Genomic DNA, 17,298 nt, shown 5'->3' with positions numbered 1-17,298 from the left:
CTGTGGCTTGCAGAGTGTAATCACGAATCCAGCAAGACACAAGAATTATGCTCGTATCAATCGATAATTTGGACGACTCGAACCACGTATTTTTCCTGATGCTGGTTCGCTTTCCACAAATCGCGCTATCAAATTGCAATGGAGTCTCTGTGTCCGCACTCCTCTTAAGCAGCGTGGCAGACTTGTCAGCACCACAATCAATACAGTCTCTCCTTACTTCGTCGTGCAGAAGTCCATATTTCCGGGAAAAAGTCAAACATTTGTCTACACTGCTTATGCATGGGATGAGAGTTCTCCGTGTGAGGCAATCCGCAGACGAAACTTGAGAAGCACCACTCATTACAGTCGCTATGAAGGGAAAATGTCACAAACAATTATGGCCGGAACGAAATTTACTGAAACTGAAGAAACAACGCACAACTGAAACAAATGACGATCACAAGTGATTTATCATAACGCGCGACACGAGATCTCCATAATCGATTTACTATTTGGAGCGTTGCAACTCGGATAGGCAATCATTCTTGGAAATTACCCACAACTTGATATTTAAATACAACTTACGATAATACGTATCATAATATTGAAGTTTATAATCATGCTGTCTGACATGTATCGTATACGTTGTATCCTATTGGCTAAAGGTGACATAAGGCATAGGGCGATAGGCAAGGGGCGGAGCGTCTGCTATATAACTCCGTGACAACGCGACATAGTCACCAGTTGACATCAGTGGGTGGTGTCGACAGTTCCCATTCAATGGCAGCGTTTTCACACAGCATCACGGGGTATAACATCGTATAATTTATTATATTACTTGTTTCCTTCTATTCTACTGTACTATAAATTACGTGGTATGATCCGAAGATGATTTACAGTAAGTCGAAACCGGTAGTTCCTTACATTACATTTAGACGGACAGGAATTGTTCAAACATGGTAAAATATGGGTACAACGAGAAATTCAAAGGAAAAAAAAGAATACAAATTAATCACAAACACAGGTTACAGGTTTCCAGTCAGTAACAAATATACAAGCAATAGCTTTACAAACATGGAAAAAATATGTGTAAAAAATGGTCCCAAACATATCATAAACATATATTACACTTTTTCTGCCAATCCAGTGCTGCAAGCGAAAGGACGAGTATTTCTTGCAGCGATCCTTCAAAGCAGGTACTTAGGCACTCGAAGGCTATATGGAAAATTGTTGGTTCTTTGGCTTCACATTTTGCACAAGAAGGATCTTTGGCCATTCCTCATTGGAACAATAATTCATTGCATATTCCCTGTCCAGTGCCGATTCTGCTGAGATTGCACCATGCCCTTCTACTATGGTCGAAACTGGTGACTTTGGTTGTCGTGTCTTTTGTGAGATCACAGTTTTTGTCTTCTTGTTTCCATTGTGATCGCCAATGCTCGTCTGCAGTAAAGTTTCTATAGTGTGTTGCAGTTCTCTCTGGAGCGTTTCTTGATTTCAGTCTTAATTCCATATATTCTTTGGTAAGTTGACTAGAAGCTGCGTAAATATGTAGTGCTGGCTCAGAGTACTTTTGAAGCTGAGATTTTAGAGCAGCAAGACGTTTGGTTGCTCAGAACGGTGGCCGCTGGTTGACCCGTAACTAATCTCATTGATTATCTGAATTGGGGGGTCAATAAAGGTTGTTTGGTGGGTGGCTATTGATCCAAACAGGGGCACAATACTCCGTATAAGAGAAAATGAGAGAGACGATGCTGGTTCTCAGCTTGTTGGTATCATCTCACCATGACTACTTACTAATTTTTAGATTATGTTTGGCCTGGTTTTTACTTTAGCTGAGGCATTTTCTTGATGTTGTTTGTACAAAAAAAAAATTACGATATGGATTATGCCTTAAGATAAATCCTTCGGAGTAGGGCTATCTGTTAATTGGTCGGTCTGTTATGTAAAGCCGAAACTTCCGTTTTATTCGTATTTGATTTAAGTCCCCATTTTTAAAACATTGATTTATCATTTGTAGGTCTTGAAAGAATGTGTCCTCTGTTTGGGCTAAGCTCACGTCACGCTTTGTGTGGCTATAGCGATATCATCTCCACAAATGAACTTTCGGTACATTGTGGTTGAAACGCCCAACGTGTAGATGCTGAACAAAATTGGGGCCAGGACGGCGCCCTGGGGAAGGACGTTCTACAGGCTTCGGAATCTGTTTACCTTCCGCTGAACAGTAAATGGAAGGTTCTGTCGATTAGTGATAAAATCCAGTCTGGATAGGTTTGCTGATGAAGAGTTGACCTATAGGTGTATGACTTCACTGAATGCAATGGAGAAGTGCCACGATGATATTGTGTTGAGCTACTACCGCAGTGACGACAACCGAATGACAATATTTTAGCATCTGAGGGTTGTTGAATTACACTGTGTTTTACACTGTACATCTTGCTGACTGGATATTACAAACTTTTTCACTATTGTGAAAGTAGTTTCATGAAATAAAAATAATTGGGAATGAAACGGAATATACCATTATTACATTAATATTGTGCAACGAACCAACGAAAATCAAGGGTTTCTTACACAATTCAGAAAATACCGATGGACAACTTCCGAAATTTCTATCTGACGTAATTACATTTTTCTGGAGACATACCGAGTCTTAACTTCATCTTCGATAAGGGTAGAAGCTGAAGTAATGACGTAAAATTTGTGCTAAGGAGCCGGCCGTGGTGGCCGAGCGGTTCTAGGCGCTACACTCTGGAACCGCGCGACCGATACGGTCCCAGGTTCGAATCCTGCCTCGGGCATGGATGTGTGTGATGTCCTTAGGTTAGTTAGTTTTAAGTAGTTCTAAGTTCTAGGGGACTGATGACCTCAGAAGTTAAGTCCCATAGTGCTCAGACCCATTTGAACTAACTTTTTGTGCTAAGGTTGAGACTTGCACGCAGGTCTCCAGCTAACTAGACAGGTATGCTACCCAATACACCACTCTGGCATCATGTACAACATAGCTCCACGGAATACTGATGATTTGAAGATGGGAAAATCAAGATGGGCTGAAGCGTGAAATGAAGTTTGTGTTAGGGAGGGCATTGGACTAGAATATTACATGAAAGTGTGTTAGCTACATTGCCAGGGTGGTGCAGTAAATAGTATATCTGCCTAGTAAGTACGGGACTTGCTTTGAACTACTGATATTGGCAAAAACTTTAATTCATTACTTCAACTTCGATGCTTCCGAAATTTTGTCGCGGGTTTGGGTTCATTTCGTACAGCACAATTTTTAGTGTCCGTGGTTGAGTGTCTGCACAGGATAACATGCTACATTGAGAATAAAAACAGGTAGCATTCATCTACATCTGCATGACTACTGTGAAATTCGCAGTTATGTGTTTGCCAAAGAATTCATCGGACAACTATCACACTATTTCTCTACTTTACTATCCTGTAAATGCGCACGGGAAAAACGAAGATTTAAACATTTCTGTGTGAGCTCCGATTTCTCATGTTTTGTTACAGTGACCATTTCTCCCTATGTTGGTAGGTCTCAACAAAATATTTTCACTTTTGGAAGAGAACGTTGGAGATTGAAATTTCGTGAAATATTTATTCCGCCGTATTTCTGTCCTACACACAATTCAACAATATGCTCTCTTCATCCGGTTGTAAAACATATTACTTTGCAGCCCCAACATTGATAATACATTTTACTAATCAACAAGTCTCCATTTCAGCACTAAATCTGTCTGGACATTTCGCGAATAAGTATGGGTTTCTTAAGTACCAGTGCGACACGACAAAGCTATTTGAAAGACTAGGAAATTTCAGTTACCTGTTCCTGTGGTTCAAATTATATGACGATTGAAGAGCGCGATTTGTTTTTCACATTATCGGTGATGATGGAAAAAGAGAGAGAGAAAGAGAGAGAGAGAGAGAGAGAGATGAGACTGGAGCCACCGGTCTGGAGACGTCGACAGCGGATCATCGATTTCGAAAAGAAATGACAAATAACAAGGGAAAGTTCAGGTGAACACGGCGCTACAGATAAAGACCAATAATCAATAGTGCGTTACAACTAAGTAACAATAGGGGAGGTAATACAACACTCATAAGCGGACATTCCCAAGTGTAAATAAACGATCTTCATAAAAAAAATGGCGGATATGTAGAGGGGTCAAAATAAAGCAATACCTATTTTTTCGTTTTTGCCCAATTTTACTAGTGTGAGGTAAAACACACCCCGAAAAATAATTTGGCACATTAGGATTAGCGGGAATATCTTCGAAAACATGATACATAAAAAATGAGTTTCATACAAAGTCAAAATGTAATTAACGTTCTTGAAACCTGTGTAATCAACTTTTGTAATAATTTTAAATTCTGCAAAATATTCCAACACCATTAAATAATTCTGAAAAATGAAAACTTTTGTTCCAACTTGAATTATAGACGCAATCACGTCACATACATCCATGTGTGATAAAGCTTGTTTCTGGAATGCCATTTTTGGAAAATAAACTGTACATAATGTGCTATCGGAGTATTTTCGACATACCCAACTAAAATACGTAAACATTCATTGTTATTCTAATTATTTTACTTATTTTTGTTTTATGTTTTAAAGTGATATTTACGTTTATACGACGTTTTTTGTTTTATCTGTAAAAAATGCTTAAAATAAATCTTTTTTACGCCATGCAGCTACAATGAATGAAATTTATTCACATAATGCACACAAACCATATAAAACAAAATTCAGCAGGATTCTCAAATTGTGTCGGGCAATCCTCCAAATATCCTGATCTCTACGAGGCATATTTCAGGCAGTGGAAAACCTTGGCGAAGATAAGGTACTAGTGCCTGCAGCTTTATTGTATTGTTTCTCAAGTGGAGACTGACATAGTAATCAATCGGCAGAACTAGACCTGAAAATCTCCCAAAAAAATCGAATGTCAAGAGCCGTAGCTGTTCCATCGAATCTTTTGGGATCACCAGATGAACAGGTTGCTTGTCCTCGGACACAGCGTAAAAAACTATTTTTCACACTGTCCCCCCCCCCTCCCCGTTTCATAGTTTTAAAAGAAACTGATGGAGAGTGATGTCAAGAATCTCTTCTTGAGGCCCCAAATGACCTCGCGACAACATCGAAAACTAGTATACTAACGCATGACCAGGTGAAAAAATAATTGAAAGAAGTTTTCTTTTCCAGCGTGGGATAAAGATCTATATTACTGTTAGATTCTTGGAGTAGTCATTGTGAAAGAAGCGTTTGAGCATCGTACCCGGGCAAGTTACTTGTTCACCTTCGTTGTCCACCGAGGTTGGAAGAACTCTGTGAGAAGATTTTCAGATCTAGTTCTGGTGAATGATTACGATGTTAGTGTGCACTAGAGAAGCAACAGAGTAAAGGTAGTCACAACTATATAATCAATTCTCTTTGTCAATGTTTTCTAAAGTACTGATGTATGCCAGAGACAAACCAGGTTTTTTACCGCGCGGGGTAGCCGTGCGGTCTCAGGCGCCTCGACACGGTTCGCGCGGCTCCCCCCGTCGGAGGTTCGAGTCCTCCCTTGGGCATGAGCGTGTGTTTTGTCCTTAGCTTAAACTAGTTTAAGTTAGCTTAAGTAATGTGTCAGCCTAGGGACCGATGACCTCAGCAGTTTGGTCCCATAGGACTTATCACAAAATTTCCAGCTTTCAGGTTCTTTAGAGTATCATCCACCGCAAAATTTGAGAATCCTGCTAAATTCTGTTTCGTAATGTGTTGTGTGTAACACAATTTCGTTCATTCCAACTGCGTAGTGTAAAAAACGGTATGTTTTAAGCATTTGTTTACACATTACCATTATTGTAATAATTTTGTTTCATAATAATGAGTACTCATTACTTTCAGCTGCCATGCTGCAGAGGAACGTGTTGGGCGACTGAGAGGTCCGAGTGGTCGCGGAATGGTGGTCTGGAGAAGACCTTTTTACACGATCGACTTTCTTGCCTCAATTGACTACTGGAAACAGAGTATGCGGCAGCCTCCCTGACATTTTATTCCTGTAGTGTGTCTCGTCTGTTTCAACTGCTCATTTTTGTTCGCACGTCAGCGGCATAATTTCGTGTATCAAAAAAGCTGTCTGCTGTGCGGCTTGGGGTCTGAGCGTTTGAAATGAGGTTATGAGGACTATCGTTTTTACGAAAAACTCGGAATATAGTAAGAAAAAATAGAATAAGCGTTGATAATAGAATTTATTAATAACCGAAGTAGGATTCAATGTGGAAGAGTTTCTCACAAAGCGTGTAGTAAATTCTTTACATTTTTGAGAACTGAAAGTATAGGAAACATGTTATACAAACATTTCGGAACAAATAAATTTATTTGCCAGAGAAAATACACACTTGCTAATATATAAAGCAGTATCCAGAACGTACTAAACAGCGCCTCTTTGATTCATCCTTTGTGTCTTGTTTTCTTGCTGAGTGAGAATTAATAAATTGTCTTGTCAAATGTTTCTGACTTTTTGACTAGCGAAATAATTGTCATTGAAACACATTAATATATTTCCGCTCTTATTTATGCGTGGTGTAGACTTTTTATCTGTAAAACGTGTATACTTTTTTGGTTTGACGTATTTCTTCTCTCGTGTAGGAGAACACTGGAAGGAAAAACTACCAGAACTTCGCGTATCTTTTCAGTGTGTCACTAACAAAGGGAGGCCACGACGTTTGGAACGCGGATTCACTGCAAACTTCGTACAATCGTTGTACTCCATGAGGACAACAAAACGTGTCAGCAGTAGCGCGTACTTCTGAAGCGTTATTGGGAAATTCGCAAGATAATTTCTGTCGTCGAATATATATCTGTGCGTGGCTATTTTAAACATGAAGTGGCTGCAACAAAGTGGTGCCGGCACGGTAGCTCAGCGTGTTCGGTCAGAGCGTTAGCTTTCCTCTGTAATAAAAAAAAAAAAAAACAACTGAGTTAACGGATAAACGACGAAGTGAAACGGGTGTCTTGCGACGTCCGCCCCGAGCAGATGAAAAGAACAAAATGAGGTTTAAAAAACGCGTGTTCGCTCAGAGCGTTAGCTACTCTTTATAATAAAAAACTGAGCGAACGGATCATCGAACAAGCTGAACGGGTGTGATCGGACGTCCGCCCTGAGCAAATTCAACGAACAATACGGAACAATTAAAAAAAAAAGTGTTTGGCGTTCAAACCGCTGGATCGAGTTCCGTTCGTCAGTTTTTTTTTATTTTCAACAAAGTCATTTTCTTTATTATTTATATTACAATTTTTATAGTGGGGAAAATATGTGTAATCGGATGAAATTTTATTAAATTTATGCTATTTGGCAGTCTACTAATTTTTATTATCACAAATAATGTAATATTCTTAACTATCGACTAGTAAACGACCAAATGCATAAAGTCATACGGAAAATGTATGCTTGTCCGTGATTTGAGAAATCCCTTGTACCTCCAAGTTTTGACCGACACAGACGGATTTCGCAAGATGTACAATTAATCGTCGCTTTCGACATTACAAGTTGCAGAATGGTAACCTTGGTAACATTTTCAAAGACCTCTCTTTCAGACGCTAGTTTGGAAGCAAACCATGCACAACGCAGTATTTCCTTAAAAAATCGGCGCTAATAATTAGTTATGCAGTATCGAGTGTATTTTAATGCCGTCTTCCGAGAAGCAATTTCTCGTTCTTTTTCGATTAAATACGAACAGTTTTGAAGACTCGGACAAGCATACATTTTCAGTATCACTTTATGTGTTTGGTCGTTGACTAGTCGATAGTTATGAGTATTATATTATTTGTGATAATAAAAATTAGTAGACTGCCAAATAACATTGTAAATTTAGTAAAAGTTCATCCGATTACCCGTATGTTTAACATTATATCATCTGTAATATAAATAGTGAAGAAAAAAATACTGGTGAACGGAACTCGACCCTGCGATCCAAAGGCTTGAATGCCAAACACTTTTTTTTTGTTCTTTATTGCTCGCTGAATTTGTTCTGGGCGGACGTCCGATGACACCCGTTCAGTTTGTTCGTTCATCCGTTCGCTCAGTTTTTTTTATATTAGTAACGCTCTGACCGAACACGCTGAGCTACCGTGCCGCCATCACTTGGCTGCAGCCGCTTCATGGTTAAAATGGCCACGCACATTATCTTGCGATTTTCTCAGTAACGCTTGAGAAGTACGCGCTGCTGCTTACACATTTTGTTGTCCTCATAGAGTACTACGATTGTACGAAATTTACAGTAAATCCCCGTTCCAAACGTCGTGGCCTCCCCTTGTAAAACAAAGCAGACAACGTAAACAAAGATTAAGAAGACACGGGAGCACAAAATCTATTTCTGTAATTCGAGTGAGATCATCCAGGATAGGTTAAATTCCGATGTTATCAGACGCCGCGATAAGCCCTTGTTTGTGCACAAGCACAGTGTGCAGCATACTCGAAAATCTAAAACTCCACACTCGGCACAATGTATAGATCACTGATGTCATAAACACTCTCGCGTTGTGATTGGTTGCTGATTTACGCGCAGACGGGAAAGGCCCACTTACTTCGAATAGTCGGTTTTCACCAGAAAGTCGATCATGTAAAACGGGCTTCACTGCTCTGCTTAGCCGGCCGGGGTGGCCGGGCGGTTCTAGGCGCTACAGTCTGGAACCGCGCGACTGCTAGGGTCGCAGGTTCGAATCCTGCCTCGGGAATGGATGTGTGTGATGTCCTTGGGTTAGTTAGGTTTAAGTATCGGGATTGAATACAAAACGCACAATGCCGACTTCTGTCCAGGGGGAGTAACGCTTCAAACGGTCTATGCTTGGAACCTTTCGTGGGAGTCCAGTAGTAGATTCCGATGCACCACTGCCAGTTTACTGTAACCCTTGGACCTTCACATTGACGATGAAACACAGAAATTGCATCGGGACTGAATACAAAACGCACAATGCCGACTTCTGTCCAGGGGGAGTAACACCTCAAACAGTCTGTGCTTTGAACCTTTCCTGCGTGACCAGTGGTAGATTCCGATGCACCACAGCAGGTTTACTGTGACCCTTGGACCTTCACATTAACGATAAAACACAGAAATTGCATCGGCATTGAATACAAAAGGCACAATGCCGACTTCTGTCCAGGGGGGCGTAACGCTTCAAACGGTCTGTGTTGGAAACTTTCCCGGGGGTCCACTAGTAGATTCTAGACGATTGGTGACCTCAGCTGTTAAGTCCCATAGTGCTCAGAGCCAGTTGCTCCGCTTAGCGGCCGACGTCCTGTTTCGTCGCTCCGGTGGGCAGGGGTGACCGAATTACCCGGCGCGGCCTGGGCTAAGTGCCAGTGAGAAAGGGCTGACCTTGGTGAAGGTCTGCAGCGAGACGGGGAGGACGTGGGCGGCGCGCAGGCAGAGCGGCCGCTGCGCCCTGGCCATCATGATGAGCACGCCGCTGCTGAAGGCGCCGCCCCGCGCCGCCCACCCGCTACCGTACAGCGCCTGCTGCACGCGCCCGCTCTGCAAACACACCGCCGCCCTCACTAGCTGCACACACTACACAACACACCAACACAGAAAACAAACATCCTGTCTATAAACACACAATCCACTGTACCCTGAAAATTACAACACCGTAAAGACGGCATGTAGCAATTTCAAAATGAAATGTACTAAATCTATATATTTCTCAAAAATTTGACTTCATTATAACCTGGAACTGCTCAGCGACCGCACTTATTTCAGTTGGTAAAAGATGGAACGGCTTTCACTCGCAACTTGTCTTAATTGCAGCAGACCTACATTTTGGTAACCGAGTGACCATCTTCGATGCTACAGGTACCAAATTACAGTACACTCGCATAATTGGCAACATCAAAGTACAATTGTATACAGGGTGGTCCATTGATAGTCACCGGGCCAAATATCTCACGAAATAAGCATCAAACGAGACTTGCGTAGCTTGAAGGTGGGAACCAGATGGCGCTATGGTTGGCCCGCTAGATGGCGCTACCATAGGTCAAACGGATATCAACTGTGTTTTTTTAAATAATAACCCACATTTTTATTACATATTCGTGTAGTACGTAAAGAAATATCAATGTTATACTTGGACAACTTTTTTCGCTTTGTGATACATGGCGCTGTAATAGTCACAAACGTATAAGTACGTGGTATCAAGTAACATTCGGCCAGTGCGGACGGTATTTGCTTCGTGATACATTACCCGTGTTCAAATGGGCCGTTTACCAATTGCGGAAATGGTCGGTATCGTGTACATGTATGGCTATCGTGATCAAAATGCCTAACGGGCGTGTGCTATGTATGCTGCTCGGTATCCTGGACGATATCATCCAAGTGTCCGGACCGTTCGCCGGATAATTACGCTATTGAAGGAAACAGGAAGTGTTCAGCCACATGTGAAACGTCAACCAAGACCTGATGCCCAAGTAGGTGTTTTAGCTGCTGTCACGGCTAATCCGCACATCAGTAGCACACAAATTGCGTGAGAATCGGGAATCTCAAAAACGTTGGTGTTGAGAAAGCTACATAAACATCGATTGCACCCGTACCATATTTCTATGCACCAGGAATTGCATGGCGACGACTTTGAACGTCGTGTACAGTTCTGCCACTGGGCACAAGAGAAATTACGGGACGATGACATATTTTTCGCACGAATTGTCATTCACCAACAGCGGTAAGGTAAACTGGCATAATATGCACTATTGGTCAACGGAAAATCCACAATGGCTGCGACAAGTGGAACATCAGCGACCTTGGCGGGTTAATGTATGGTGCGGCATTATGGGAGGAAGGATAATTGGCCCCATTTTTTCGATGGCAATCTAAATGGTGCAATGTATGCTGATTTCCTACGTATTGTTCTACCGATGATACTACAAGATGTTTCACTGCATGACAGAATGGCGACGTACTTCCAACATGATGGTTGTCCGGCACATAGCTCGCGTGCGGTTGAAGCGGTATTGAATAGCATATTTCATGACAGGTGGATTGGTCGTCGAAACACCATACCAAGGCCAGCGCGTCCACCGGATCTGATGTTCCCGGATTTCTCTCTATGGGCAAAGTTGAAGGGTATTTGCTATCGTGATCCGCCGACAACGCCTAACACTACGCGTCAGCGCATTGTCAATGCATGTGCGAACATTACGGAAGGCGAACTACTCGCTCTTGAGAGAACTGTCGTTACACGTATTGCCAAATGCACTGAGGTTGACGGACATCATTTTGAGCATCTATTGGATTAATGTGGTATTTACAGGTAATCAGGATGTAACAGCATGCGTTCTCAGAAATGATAAGTTCAAAAAGGTGCATGTATCACATTGGAACGACCGAAATAAAATGTTCTAACGTACCTACGTTCTGTATTTTAATTTAAAAAATCTGCCTGTTACCAACTGTTCGTCTAAAATTGTGAGCAATATGTTTGTGACTATTACAGCGCCATGTATCACAAAGCGAAATAAAGTGGTCCAATTAAAACATTCATATTTCTTTACGTGCTACACGAATATGCAATAAAAAATGGGGGTTCCTATTTAAAGAACTCAGTTGATATCTGTTTGACCTATGGCGGCGCCATCTAGCGGGCCAACCATAGCACCATCTGCTTTCTCCCTTCAAGCTAGACAAGTTCCGTTCTTTTTGTAGTTTTTTCGTTTGACTCCTATTTCGTGAGATATTTGATCCGGTCACGATCAATGGACCACCCTGTATATTTCATATGTAAGTAGGTGTTACATATCAGCAAATACATTTACACGTAGATAACATCTATACAAGTAGCACTTCTCTGATAGAACATGAGTAGCAATTACCTACTAGCGCATAACCACCTACACAAAGTAGTTAACACTACTACCACTTTGATTGTAAAGAACTTTTTTGCGTTTCAGCATCACTCAGTTTTGTAACCGCTTCTGTTGTACATCAGTTAAAAACATATTTCCTTGAAAAGGCTTAACCAACTACCTGATTAAATATAATGCATAACATGATGCATGTATAGACGGCGCCATTGTCATTTATGACGCACACTGACGCCAGCTGTGAGATAACTGTAAACAGCAGAATCAGTGCAATTTCAACTCTTGACGTGTTTAGTCCAAAATGGACTACACGAAATAATGGATCAAATCTGTTAACTTTATCTTCTGCTGTGCACCATCCACTTATAACTGCAATTTATACGACTGTAGTTTGATATTAACACGAATACCATTATATTCTAGTTGGTTCTTGTATTACCTGTAGCTTTCAAGCTGATCACTCAGTCATCAAAATCTAGATTTGCTGCAATAAATAAAAGATGCGAATGATCGCTGTACCTTCTTTCAGCAGCAGGTACCTAGCGATGATTGGCATTTGAGGACAAATACTCACAGCATGTAAGAGCAACTACAGCTACCTCCTTTATATAAGGGTAGATTATCAATCGTGTTGGTCAGTCAGATATAACATTTGAATGCTATTGTTATTATTAATTTAATTTTCTGGCACTTGACTTATTATCATTTGCCTTCTTCCTTCCCAATACAACGCTGTTAGGTCTGAATTACAATCATTTAATTTTGTTTACTCTTTCAAATGTTCCTTCTGCATGATGCAACCAATTTTGTGACACAGAACGTGTCTGGGGACGACAAGATGGAGTTCTTCAGCAGATGCACCGTGAAACATTCATGTCGAGAAGTCAAGTGGAATACGACTACCGCTTCTCTTCTTGGCCCATCAGGCACTACCGAGTCCTCCATCGGGTTATTCCACAACTTTCGCTTACATGAAATTTTATTGGTTGCTTTAATTCTTCTTGGAATGTGCAGTTAACAAAGTGTTTCACAGCTTGTTCTGCTATTTGTCGAGGGTAGCCGATTCTTCCTCAAGAGCCGAAACCAGACAAGGTAGCGATGTTGGACAATGTGGTCTGGACCGAAGTCGACGTTCTAACTCATCCTAAATGTGCTCTATCCGATTCATATCGGGACTGTGGGCAGGCCAGTCCTTTTTAGCAACGTTGTTGTCCACAAACCGTTGCCTCAAAGATGCTACTCTATGACAAGTTGCACTGTCATGCTGATACAGTCATCATCTCCGATCTGTACCTCTACGGTACGCAGTACACATCGGTGTAAAATGTGTTGATATCTTTCCGCATTTTGCGTTTTCTTCATCACAATGAGAAGACCACACACTGACCGCGACCGATATCTCCGTGCTGTAACGCCACCTCCTCCGTATTTCATTGTTGGCAGCGAACATGATGGATGGATTCGACAAACCCAAACCCTTCCATCGGATTGCCACAGGGTACGGCGTGCTTCACCGCTCCACATCACTCGTTTCCAGACATCTACGTACTCTAGCGCCGCTGGCTGCACCACTTCCAGCACCACTTAGCATTGATTACAGAAATCTGTTCTTTATGAGAAACTGTTCGACCATTGTACCTTACCCTTTTTAACTTCCTGATCGCAGTCATTATGCTAGCTGAACTGGTGAGAGCACTTTGGAACTCCCACGAGTGATTCCTTATGCTAGTTTCTTGCGATTTTAACAACCATCTTCTGCAATACTCGACTGCCTCTTTCCGACAGCAGGTGAGGTCTGACTTGTCTTTGTTTAGCTGTGGTCGTTCCTTCACATTCCCACTACACAGTCACATCACCAGCAGTCGACTTTGTGAGCTTTACAAAGGCTGAACTATCCATGATAGATTTATTACTTAGGTGACATTCAATGGCTACTCCACGTTCGAAGTCACTGAGTTGTCTTGACCAACCCATTCTGCTGTTGCTCTCTCTCTACTGACAACACAATACTCCCTGCCTCCTCTCATACCGGCTGGTCCGCCGTTTTTTATATCTGGTGCTCAGTTCCGTATTGCATAGGGATATCCGCACACTTTTGATCACAGCGTGTATTTTACGTGGAAAACTGTTACATATTTTACGCATCAAAGTAAATAATTCCATTCTGAACCATAGAGAAAGAGGTGAAATGTACATGAAAATTTTTTATGTCTCTTGTTGTGATTGTGCACATCACAGTCCAGTTGAAACTAATATTTTTTGTCAACAACAGAACCGTTAACGAGTAAATGAATTGGGAAGTAAATGTAAGAATTCCAAGTTAGTAAGAAAAGGCCTCTGTAAGATGAGTGGCTATCTGCTTTACATACTGTATTATGTTAAATGCTCCTTACGGTTGAATGAAAATTTATTTACTTTAGGTGCTCTGCCTCTGTAGATAATTCCATAAGACGACAGGGAATGAAAACATGCAAAATAAGACACCGCTCTTTTAAACACGATGAGATGTGCTTCTAAGAGCAAAGCATGCCGAACTGAACTTCTCTTCGGTTGATTCCATTTTAACTAGTTATTTACCTGGATTGCATCAAATTTTACACAACACGTGCCGTTTAGTGTAAGGAGGAGGAGGTTGGGGGATTAGGGTTTAACGTCCCGTCGACGAGGTCGTTAGAGACGGAGCACAAGCTCGAATTAAGGAGACATGGGGAAGGAAATCGGTTGAGTCCTTTCCAAGGAATCATCCCGGCATTTGCCTTGAGTGACTTAGGAAAGTTACGAACGGCCGGACGCGGGTTTGAACCGTCGTCCTGCCGAATGCGAGTCGTATGTGCTAGCCACTGCGCAACTCCGCTCAGTGTGACCATTAATATCACTCTCTCGTGCTAACAACTGATTGTACCTTGTTTGAAGTCGCATAATATGAACAGTTGTGTGATTACGACATAAACTGTTAGCTCTGGAAAACTTGTAGGTCTATTCAACTATCACCTGAGCTGTATCTGTTAAAGTTGAGTTTGATCTCTTCATTAGTATGCTTGCCATCAACAAGCATTCCAGTTTTTGGACCGCCTTTTAAATTAACTGGAAGGTGATCTGTGTAAGTTAACACAGAAAAGATGAGACCGGCACCGACACCGATGGAGTCCCCTATGTTATGTTCCCCTTTACGCTCCTAGTTTCATGGCTATTGGTCATACTCACTGTTTTCCGTTATAAAGATATGACTGCATCCATGCTAGAAGGATGCCATAACTGTACTGTCTTGCGTCAATTTCTCTGTGGAGGATCTTTACGAAAGCCAGATTGAGAAGCAGTTAACATCAGGCGTACGAATGGCTACTGCTGGGCATTTTTTTGTGTCTCACTTCATTCAATTCTTCTTCACGTGTAAAATAGGGGAGAATTCGGAGTACAGTTCTAACTGAAGTTGAACATGTTTCCAAACTAAAACGTTTCCAAATGATAAAAGTCAGGAGACACGGCTGCTTGAATTCGCGCAAGAAGTCGCGAGCCGATAAATTCCGGAAGTGGGGACAAGTCTGTTTTAAGCAATGTACAAATAACTGCAGCTGTATTTAAGTCGAAATCAAGTCCATAGTGAGTGAATAAACACCATACTATAATGGCGCGTAAAGGAGTGCTTCATGTACTGGGTGGGCGAGAAATCCCCGTATCCCTGTATCCCCTGTTTAGTACCAAATGTCATTGTTATGCAGGAGGTTAGTAGCTATGTTACTTCTTATCAGTTTTTGGAATCAATTATTGGCATTCATCTTTACATGTTTTCGCAGTCGCATTCGAGTCTTAATTTGTAGCCATGGCACATGTGAGTGATCATACTTACACTATTGAGAGGCGCTTAGTGACAAATGCGTGGAGCAGGCAATGAGACAGCTTAGTGCCGGCCGCTGTAGCCGAGCGGCTCTAGGCGCTTTAGTCCGGAACTGCGCTGCTGCTACGGTCGCAGGTCCGAATCCCGCTTCGGGAATGGATGTGTGTGATGTCCGTAGGTTAGTTAGGTTTAAGTAGTTTTAATTCTAGGGGACTGATGACCTCGGATAGTGCTTAGAGCCATTTGAATCACTTGAGACACCTTATGAGAACATTCCAGGAAAGAATTAAGAAGGCTTTACCTTGAAAGGCAACACTTCTGAATTGGGAAAGAAGTGCTTTTGCCTTTGGCAGTCTTAAAGACAGGCCACAGAGCTGAAGGAAGAAGAAACATGCGCCGGAGTCTCTGCTTAGATTGAAAAATCTCTTGTGAAGTCTACACGTAAGCGTGCTTCGGAACTCGGTGTGCCGAGGACAACAGCGAGATCACATGTAAGAAGACCTCAAAGTCAGATCTTTTCGACTGACGTTCGTAAAGAAGTTACCAGATACACGCCAGAATGGGATTGTTTTAGCATATCATGCTTTGATAACTCAATTTCCAAATGAAGTAAACCGTGGCAAGGTTACGTTATCCGATGAATCTGCAATTTATCACAGCTCACAAGCTACAAATATTGTCATTTGCGCCAAAGAGAATCCTCATAACATTGTCGGGTTAGAAAGGAACCCGCCTCAAGTAATGATACTGGCAGCGATGACATCACAACATCTGGTTGGATCATAGAATGTTTACGGTACTGTGTGTTGTATATTACTTTGTACAGAACGGCTGTCGTGGTACGAAAAATGGAGACGAGCACAAATGATTAGCGAACAAGTAAATATACACTACTGCCATTAAAATTGCTACACCAGGAAGATGACGTGCTACAGATTTAACCGACATGAAGAAGATGCTGTGATATGCAAATGATTAGCTTTTCGTAGCATTCACACAAGGTTGGCGCCGGTGGCGACACCTACAACGTGCTGACATGAGGAAAGTTTCCAACAGATTTCTCATACACAAACAGCAGTTGACCGACGTTGTCTGGTGAAACGTTGTTGTGATGCCTCGTGTAAGGAGGAGAAATGCGTACCATCACGTTTCCGACTTTGATAAAGGTCGGATTGTAGCCTATCGCGATTGCGGTTTATCGTATCGGACATTGCTGCTCGCGTTGGGGGAGATCCAATGACTGTCAGAAGAATATGGAATCGGTGAGTTCAGTAGGGTAATATGGAACGCCGTGCTGGATCCCAATGGCTTGGTATCACTAGCAGTCGAGATGACAGGCATCTTATCCGCATGGCTGTAACGGATCGTCCAGCCACGTCTCGATCCCTGAGTCAACAGATGGGGACGTTTGTAAGACGACAACCATCTGCACGAACAGTTTGACGACGTTTGCAGCTGCATGGACTATCAGCTCGGAGACCATGGCTGTGGTTACCCTTGACGCTGCATCAAGACAGGAGCACCTGCGATGGCGCACTCAACGACGAACCTGGGTGCCCGAAAGGCAAAACGTCATTAGGAATCCAGGTTCTGTTTACAGTATCATGATGGTCGAATCAATGTTTGGCGACATCGCTGTGAACGCACATT

The 17,298-nt window shown here is 42.1% G+C and overlaps 1 protein-coding gene across 1 annotated transcript in view; it reads right to left on the bottom strand.

The window, feature by feature from the left end:
* LOC126334599 (odorant receptor Or2-like) overlaps positions 1–17,298 on the bottom strand; it is a 119,426-nt gene that overhangs the window by 25,335 nt on the left and 76,793 nt on the right. Inside the window, exon 6 of the mRNA XM_049996992.1 lies at positions 9,340–9,495. Within this exon, the coding sequence (XP_049852949.1) occupies positions 9,340–9,495 (156 nt within the window). The remainder of the gene's footprint in view (positions 1–9,339; positions 9,496–17,298) is intronic.

Source organism: Schistocerca gregaria, chromosome 2, assembly GCF_023897955.1.
Source record: "Schistocerca gregaria isolate iqSchGreg1 chromosome 2, iqSchGreg1.2, whole genome shotgun sequence".
Classification (NCBI taxonomy): Eukaryota; Metazoa; Arthropoda; class Insecta; order Orthoptera; family Acrididae; genus Schistocerca; species Schistocerca gregaria.
Note: the sequence above shows the minus strand (reverse complement) of the source record. Positions and strands in the feature narration are given on the sequence as shown.